Source organism: Varroa jacobsoni, unplaced genomic scaffold (genome assembly GCF_002532875.2).
Source record: "Varroa jacobsoni isolate VJ856 unplaced genomic scaffold, vjacob_1.0 scaffold_466, whole genome shotgun sequence".
In the NCBI taxonomy this organism is placed as follows: Eukaryota; Metazoa; Arthropoda; class Arachnida; order Mesostigmata; family Varroidae; genus Varroa; species Varroa jacobsoni.
This window is the reverse complement of record NW_019213368.1, coordinates 47,275-56,472: the sequence shown is the minus strand read 5'-3', so window position 1 is coordinate 56,472 and position 9,198 is coordinate 47,275. Positions and strand designations below refer to the sequence as shown.

Below are 9,198 nucleotides of genomic sequence, written 5' to 3'. Positions count from 1 at the left end.
AGCGGGAACTTGTTGTTTTTCTTGTTGCCGAGGCGTCCACTAGTAGAAGTGGCTGTCGCCTTCGTTGCTGTTGTTGTTATCATCGATGAACTACAGCTGTTTCCCGGTATTCAGCAGCAATTGCAGCAGCTGCGAGTGAACAACTACGACCTGTTTGTGAGACGCCGCTTGGAACTATCGTCCCGCAGTCATAAGGCAGAGTGCCGATTCCGCAGTAGAAGTGAAGCGCTAGCACTGTGAGAGCACGTAGAGAAAAGGTCGTCGTACCTACTTAAATACTAGCTGGGGTATTTCACTTTTGATCAGTGGCTCTTGAGAGTTACGGCCCTTACGGCAAAGTGGCTTGCCAGCCAGCTCACTGCTGTCTGTGGTGACGGACACCGTCGTGATGACTGCTCTTAATGCTGCCTGATGGTAGCTCCTCGTCGCGCAAGAGCAGGCCAGCGTAACTGATGACTGCTCGCGACAATCGCCAGAAGCCGACGCAGCAGCACGAACAGTAGTAATATTGGTATTGGTGAACCAAGGAGTGACAACTCACTGCGGCCATCGCCATCTTTGCCGTGAACAACACCGCCATCGTATACTGGGCTCCCCAACAAAACCCGAAATACAAGTGGTAGAAAGACGGACAACACCTATTGGAAGAGCAGCTACGGCGGTCGCTCCGTTTCGCCTCTTCACAGTCTTAGTGAGTTTTAAGTGCTCTGCTCATGTGCAGTGATTCCAAGGCAGTGTGACTCGCCGTTGAAAAAATTCGCTGTGGCAAAGGTAACCAACTTTTGCAGGACGGGCGAATAGACGAAGAGACAGGACCAGGGTAGTGAAGAAGCACATAAAACAGGTAAGTGTGATCAAGCGAGTAGCGAATGCGTTTGCCTTGCGAACCCGAGTTGTGTGCAGCCAGCAAAGCTCCCGACCCTGTTCTAAGGATCTTCAGGAAGAAATCCAAGAAAAAATCAGTAAAGAACTCCTCATTATTCTGACGTTGTTGTTGATGATGATCAATGCCAAATTGATTGAATAAAGCACCAGCGTTTGGCGAAGATTTGCATCTATATATTTTTTGAAACTCACAGTTTCAAACCGAGATCAACCAGACACGAAAAACCTTACTTAAGCACTTCAGACGACTGGAGTCATCTGTAGGGGGCTACCATCTAAATGAATTTGCGAATTCGATTAGCAAATCGAAGTACACGTGAAAAATCAGCTAAGCTTTAGTGGCAGTTTAACTCAGAAAGAGGGTTTCTTGAGTCGTGGCATCTCGTGAAGGAGAGACTTCAGATATAAACTCCGCCAAAAGAGTTTAATTCTGATAGATCAGCACGCAGAATGTGTGAAGCATCTTCATCATAATACGGTCGTCGAACAAACATTCATTCTGGTATAAACAAAATACGTTTTCGAATCAGTAAAGTGGAAACAACATATTAAGAAGATGCTCAGCTCACGACCAACGATTTCTGCCATGTCTTCAAACTTCCTCATCGAAAACCTTGTCAATGTGGACGACAGTGAACGCATTACTCATGCCAGAGACAGTGATTACGAACGTTCGTTTACAAGTAAGTACACGTCAACTTAAATAAACAGTATTCTTCGAAGTTTCGATGCGTTGAGGAGTGTTAAAAAGCGTTTAAAGAACGTATTCATTCTATTGTAGGGCATATAATGAACTAAGTACGTTCATTTTGATGCTTTCTAAAACTCGTGACGACTAATTAACATTTGTGAAGGTAATACATACCTTCGTAACTGATTTTGAAGCTCTTTCTTTCTTCGTGACTAGACACTTCAGTATATAAATAAGCATATAAGCTGTAAATGACTAGATAGCAATTTCGAAGTGAAGTGTCCGCTAGTTTCACAGAGCACGTTTGGACCATACGGCGGAGAAACGTTATCCATGCTTGTTAAGCGTGAGCCTCAAATAGGCGTAAATAGACAGCTTGATACTAGATGGTACTCCGAGGCTTATAAACGGAGAAATATATCTAAGGTTACAATATATGGTTTATGTATATGTGTAGCATTTAAAGGGAGCGTTGTATAAATCGTATGATATCCCTTTGTGTTTAGTATGATTCGATTTTTTAGCTATAATTTATTTATTTATCTATTTTGTTAGCCGTCATCAAAAAAAACAGTCAGAATAATCAAATCTATATACAGAGGTGTATCAGACGAGCTGGCTGCATATAGCATTTTAGCCCTCTCAAACTATAATTACTAAGTATCGATGATTTCGAAGCCGATAGATATCGAAAATAGGACAGATGGGATAGCTGAGAAGCGAAAGGGCACAAGGCAATGTAAGAAAAATATCTGTTAACCATCGTCCATAGGACACATGTCGATAGTTAATGCTAGTTCAATTCATGATAGTCGTGTTGTAACCAAGGCCTAAGCGATGCCCGCCTTTGAGACAATTGTACCTCAATAACGTAATGCTCTAATTTTAAATCGGTTTCGCTCTCTCAGATACCAATTGACAACAGAGTAAATGATAAATATGACAACGGCTACTCTATATCACTTTAGGGAATAACGGGTCCTAACAGACCCACCCATAAGCTGTATTTATCGCTATAAAAGAAAGGTTGGCGGCTGAAAATGCTCGTATTGACAGTAGTTCCGATTAAAAACAGGTCCAAATCTTTGTTTTTATTAAACTAATTGGCCTAATTTCGTAACGATAACTAACTGCTACGTGTACTTTTATTGATCTATGAAAACACCTTATAGAGATCATCTAAAAATGTCCTCTCAAGCATGCTTACGACGCCGTCTGCGAAATACCCATGTTATACGTCAGCTTGACACTCTGATCAACTCTATGTAATGGAGCAGTTACTTTGCGTATCATCGCGTACCATCACATCCATGCTAATCTGGTGCTTACACCCAAAGAGTCCACAAATGACTATTTCCTTTCAGCCAAAACTATCGACCGGTCCAACGGCTGATAATCGATATCTAAAAATATGGATTTCTAAGTGTTTTGCTATTTTATAATGTGTATTTAAATCGTATCTTGGCCTACGTTTGAAGCACTCCAGGGTGCAGGTAGTGGCAAGGCAAGATAGCAAAAGACAAAGCTATTGTAAGGTTCATCTAGGCCACTACCTTAGCCTACTTGATCACAGAGTTTCACCTATAACCGACGTCCTACGTCCTATAGATACAATGTCCTTATTATTTCTCAAGAAGCCATTGACGCCTTAGGTGTTAATCATCACTTAATCAGATATAACACTTGCTCAACGATTCGAACTGGGCGAATCAGGCGCAGCTGGGTATTATCGGTATAAGAGAAAGGTTCGCTGCTGAAAATGCCTGTATCGCCAGCAGTTCGTACGGCAAGTTCTTTAAATTATGGAACATAGACCTTACGATGTTCGCTTGCTGTGTGATTTACTACAAATCGACCAACTGAACGAACATCTGTATACACATACATGTACATATATCCAGGACTGACCGCAGGTGTTGGCGCAGGTAACGAAAAAAGATGGGAATAGCAACAGGGCTACCACTAATAGGAAAAAGAGTACCCACACAACGTTCGTTCATTCAATTGGGCCGCAATAAGTTAACATGTCTTCAGGCGTAATTTTTGTGGGCTTGTCCTCTCTTGCAGTTGTCCATATTTAGCGTAAGCATATGTTGTGGTTACTGCCATCAAAACCCAGCCATCTTTGGCGGCTTCCATTACGCCGTTGTGGCTATAACAGCCATGCGTTTTTGAATAGATCCGTTCGGATCCTTTTGCTGTTCGGTAATGAAGAAGATTGTGTTTGCTTGGTAAGGGTTCGACGATAGCTTTTCATGCAATCTATATATCTATATTCGCAAAATAAAATCTAGCCGCGCTGATAATAAATGGCCCATTGGAGAAATAGCAGCGGATAAACCTATCTGCTATCTGTTACAAACGCTGATCTATATATATATATATATAATGTTACGGTTCGTATCAATAGTCTTAAACATTTACGTCGCTATCGGTGTACAAGGACGAAGTGTTACATGAACAAATAGCGTTTGTAGCGGTACTATTGCGTCATGACTATAATATATTATAGACACAAAATATAAATCAAAATGCAATTGAGAGCACGAATCATTTTCGTGCGATTGAACTTACTTACCGGATAAAAGAAGATGGAAACTAAGCCGATAACAAAAGCCTTTGCGTCAGATGAGAACACCGAGGGTGATGTTATTAACTGCCGGGTACGGCGCGCAAGGAATCCTATATCCAATTAATTGTGTTAGCTTCTGTAGGTATAGTCTCTGTCTTCGTTTCGTCTTCTTTTCACAGCTTTCTTTTTTCGCAACTTACGATATTTAAACCTTTGATGCTAAAGTCTGCAATATGAAAGTACCCCTCACTAGAAACAGTCCGTTGTTACGAGCGCTTTTGGTGTTTCTATAAACTTGTTAGAATAGTATTATGATTATTTATAAAGGTGCGATTAGTTTGCAGACGTTCATAGCTACTTCAGCTTGTCGAAAAGTCGACTTCCCCATATCATCTCTCCCTCCGGATCAATAGTTAAGGCTGTGTTAAATTTATTCCATTTCATATATCTGATATTTTGCGTATGTGTGTCAATTAATAACATTGAAAAGTCGCTACAAACGAATCGTGTAGCAAACCATAGAAAACTAGCAGCGGAACCTTTGCAACAAGGTGATAGAGCCAGTCGATGCACCACCCTTCGTTCAGGACTAGACCTAAGCGAGTCAATAGCATTGACGTTTCTATAATAAGCAGGACTAATAATAACAGTGAAAGTGATTATCAGCAAACCCCACATAACGACTGGTTTGCATTTCAAGGCAGATTTCGAAATAGCACAAAGAGCTGCTTACAAATAAAAATCTGATTTCGTTTGGCCCTATAAGAGGAACGTCTGAAAATATAAAAGCGCCAAACAAACCTTATCCGTACACACGTGCAGGCCCACGGATCGCATCTATCTTAAATTAATCATCACAGCGCCTTGTACTTTTCTTTATTCCAGGTGGTCTTCTTGACGGCAAGCCACTGAAAAAGAAGCGATGTCGAGCAGCTTTTAGCCACTCACAGGTGTGTGCTTTAGAGCGCCGTTTTTCCGGTCAGCGTTACTTATCAAGTCCGGAGCGTGCTGAACTCGCCCGTAGTCTCGGTCTAACTGAAACTCAAGTGAAAATCTGGTTTCAGAACCGGCGTTACAAAACCAAACGTCGTCAGCAAATGCCAGACGGCGCCGATCCGACAATCAGTCCGGAGCCGAGGTCCGTCTCAATGTCAGCCAATACCAATGGCACGATTCAAGGAATTACAGGTGCGATTAGTCGCGATCTCATTGAATTATCTCCTGCACCTTCCGCCCTTCGAAGTGCCCCATTTCTGGCGTTGCCCGGCGGCTTAGGCCAATCGAACTTCTGGACGTTCTATCAACAACTTCTACATCAAAATTTAATGGCACAGCTGCATCATGCACGTGAACAGCAGCATCTTCAGCGGCCTCAACTGCATTTACAGCAGCTGCATCTCAGCCATAAGCCTGCCGAACACTCGGGCACGTTGAGGTCGACGACCAGACAGCACAGCCCACCGTTGCACAAACATCTGTTGAGTCATCCAGATTCACTCCCTTCCGATCTAGCATCCCCGGCGCCATCTGCAGTATTGTCAGATCAGCCAGACCATCAGCAATGCGATCTGAAGGGTGTGGAGTGGCGAACCGAGGTTACAAAGGAGGAGCCAAACAGCGACCCTGATGATGAGGATGAGGCTTAGAGCTCAAAGGTTATCGGGGGGAGATTGGAGGGGGGTCACTTGTCTTCTAAACGAACTCGTCTGCCTGCCTGTCGGTCGAAAAATATCAGTGAAAGAAATTCCCTATAGATGATAAGAAATTGAGAGTCAAATTGATTCAATGGGCGAATTCGCAATTATTACTCGATTCGTATAGCGGACGTGTGATGGTTTACACCATGACGGCGAAATCTTTTGTTCGATGTGTCTGATTAACTTGATGCCCAGTTCACGAACTTGGCTCTACAAACGGCACGAGACAATAAGCTGTACTTGTGAAGAAATCCATGCGGAAATGTATAAACAGGCCTTTGTAGGTGGTACAATTGTGTGTATGATATATCTGTACATGAACGTAGTCCTTCTACAAAGGCGGGCAATTTGCCGTTTGTCAACTTCCACTGATATTTACGTTAATAAATATTTAATAGATAGAATAAATACAGATAGAATATTTATACTATGAAATTAAATAAATAGCAGTACTTGCCAATCTAAACAACTTTATGAAGTCTGTAAAGCTAAGGTATAACAACAACAACAAGATGTTGTTTAATTATTTTATTTAATATGCGCGCAGATAAGATTCATATCGCGGTTTCACATACTATTTAACTGCTGTTCATTCTCGATCAGCCTGAGGAGAGGTCGGAAACGAGCACGTTTCGGAAATATCAGAACAGCCTAATTCTCCGTTCTCTTTGCTTTGGCAGTAACGATAAATCACTAGGCATAATTACCAATTCCATATAGTACTCAATGGCAGCAGTCAGTATAGGGGCGTGTGCAGACAGCTCAACAGACTGGCGAAATAGGAGGGCAGCTCTCTTCAGCATCCTCGATCCGGACAGGTACTATTGAATTTAGTATTAGTTAGACATGGCTGAGCTCCTTTCCATTTAACATTACGTTTAGCGTACGGCTAGAGGGTTTCTTGTCTCCTATAACGAAAGAAAAAAGATTTTGCAGATGTGTTCACAATTACAATCAGGGGGGGGGGGGGGGGTGATGAGATGAACGGATTTATTAAAACATAAACAAGGTAGAGCTGAACGTCGTCCTTCCTTATATTGGAAACCTCCAGCGCCCCCTGTGTGGCCAATTTTCCCGATTTTGCAACGATTGATAGAGTCTCACAATTGAGAGAAACCGCATTGGTAAAACACTGATGTCAGCAACGTTTTACAAATCAGAGAAAAAAAACTATGATGAATTACAACGGGTTCCCGTGTACGAAACGGCGTTAGGGAGCTCAATACTTCTTAGACTTTCTGTATCAGCCGATTCCGTCTGTCGAATAACACTGACCTTTAGCTTATGCACGTATAGAGAGGTATTACGAATGTGGCTGATTTATAAGAACCTTAGGGAATATCCCGGTGAAAGGACCCAGAAGAAGAGAGAACTAATTTATAGAAGCTGATATGGTACATTGCAAATGCATAATACTCATTTTTGTATATTTATTGTATATATCTATCTTCCATAAAGAAGTAAAGCTATGAAATAAAAGACAGTAACGATACATTTTATAGAATAGGTGCTTTTTCAATATACCATAAAAACTTCCGTCGTTGATTATTATCGTTTTTAGTATATGTAAAGACTCTACAATGCGCTCGAACGTGTCGCCTCGCTTGCGTTTCAGTGGGTTTCCACTGTGACTACGACAGGATTAGAAAGGGTAGTAACTATTGCGCTGGTTAAACGTAGCTTCACGGTGAACGGCGACTTCGGACAGCTCGCTTCCACCCAGCACGACACGTAATCTATCTACACGCGGGGTATTCAAACCTTAACGACGTTAAGTATTCGCAAACTTGGCAGGCAAACTCGTTACCAAGGGCGTCGTATGTCCAGATGGTTGACTACGGGCACGTGTTATGTAACTGTAATAAGGTATAGCTAAGAACAATTGTGCCTGGCTGTTACGAGAAGCAGTCACACTCTGGAAAGATAAGACGAGTCAGTAATTTATAAAGCGGGGTATATGTAGTCCAATAGGTTACTAGAGAAATATGTTTACATAAGTAGTAGGTAGAAAAATATGCCTAACCGTATTGGAAACTATGAACAGATATAGCCATTTTCCCAGTATGAGTGCTTCTATGAGTATACTCATAGAAACGAATGCTTACATAAAGGAGTTAGTCGTTTGCTAGCCTCAAAGGACTACGTTAGCCCGATCTGGTAAGCTATTAGTCTGACCTTCCTTTTTTTTGGGGTTACATGAGAACGCTTTTACTGGATTTGCTGCGATAGAAATCTCGACCTTTTCAGTCGCCGTAATTGCCGATGAATCTGGTAAGGCAGGTTCAGTTTGCACCCAGCGCTCACATCCAATAGATAATTTTGTAAGGCTTATCTATAACTGCGTGAAGTTGGCCATTTCATTAGAACACTATTAGAGTTAGTTAGAAATGTAGTTTTACGTCTATTTAGAGGGCAACTGGTCTCATATAAGGAAAAGGTCTTTCACCACGATCGATCTCTGCCGATCACACGCAATCGTTCCATTAGATACAATCGCTGCAAGCTAAATAACAATCAGTCTCATGATTAGAGATTGAAAAAGTCGGTAAAATTAAAAGGTAGAAGAGGTAAAATCTAACAGGTTCTCGAAAATGAATTAGCCACTTCTAGGCCAAAGGTAAAACAAACATGTTTTATAATTCAAAGTAACATCATTCTTCCACCTTTTGCCACCCGCTTGGTAATATCATAGTCTCTGCTGCTATGGCTTCTAGACAATCTGGACAAAGATTGCGATAAGTGAGCTTTGCATTCTGCTATTGAGACTAAATCAGCGCGATTAAAGGAGTTCTGCAGAAACCGAAGCTGATGCTGCAAGAGGGTCCGGGCTATATGACCCAAGTTTTGCACCGTTTTGCTTTGTCATAGTGGTCATACATCATACCTCTTTTTGTTTTTACTAGTCCCAGCCGATTTTTTTCAATAGCTTGTTGGGAAATTGTCAGTCGTTTGGTGGTAACCTGTTGGCGACGTCATAGCTACTGACCCTTCGCTTCTGCCTATATAATATTTATCATAATAATTTTACCATGTTTTCCCGGAACGAAAGCGGCATAGTTCTCGGTCTTTTCTCTTGGTACTGCGACCAAAAACGGTACGATTGCTTTACGAGCCAGGGCAGAATTTGTGCTTGAATCGTAATAAGATTGTCAAATTTAGAAGAGAACTTTTCACTCATCTTTAAAATAGACTCTCTTAAATCTGAATGTAAATATTCCAGTAGTTTTTACTGCGTTTACCATCGCTAAATCCGAGTCTTCAAGTGACACCAACTCATATTATTTAAGACATATGGCTTTACACCCATATAGTTAGAAAGACGGCCAGTGCTCATTCGACGAGCCAATCTTCGG

The 9,198-nt window shown here is 41.7% G+C and overlaps 1 protein-coding gene across 1 annotated transcript; it reads left to right on the top strand.

Moving 5' to 3' along the window:
• The first annotated feature begins 529 nt into the window (after window positions 1–529).
• On the top strand, window positions 530–7,621 carry LOC147753465 (uncharacterized). Its single transcript, XM_086968432.1, has 2 exons — window positions 530–1,568; window positions 5,034–7,621. Exons 1-2 carry the CDS (start codon window positions 1,442–1,444, stop codon window positions 5,792–5,794), a joined length of 888 nt encoding a protein of 295 aa, XP_086824558.1. The 5' UTR covers window positions 530–1,441; the 3' UTR covers window positions 5,795–7,621.
• The last annotated feature ends 1,577 nt before the right edge of the window (window positions 7,622–9,198 follow it).

Excerpts from the sequence above, each read along its gene's own strand:
- LOC147753465 (XM_086968432.1), top strand. The coding sequence starts at position 1,442 with ATGCTCAGCTCACGACCAACGATTTCTGCCATGTCTTCAAACTTCCTC. Across the intron at positions 1,569-5,033 it reads TTACGAACGTTCGTTTACAA|GTGGTCTTCTTGACGGCAAG; the intron begins GTAAGTACACGT and ends TCTTTATTCCAG.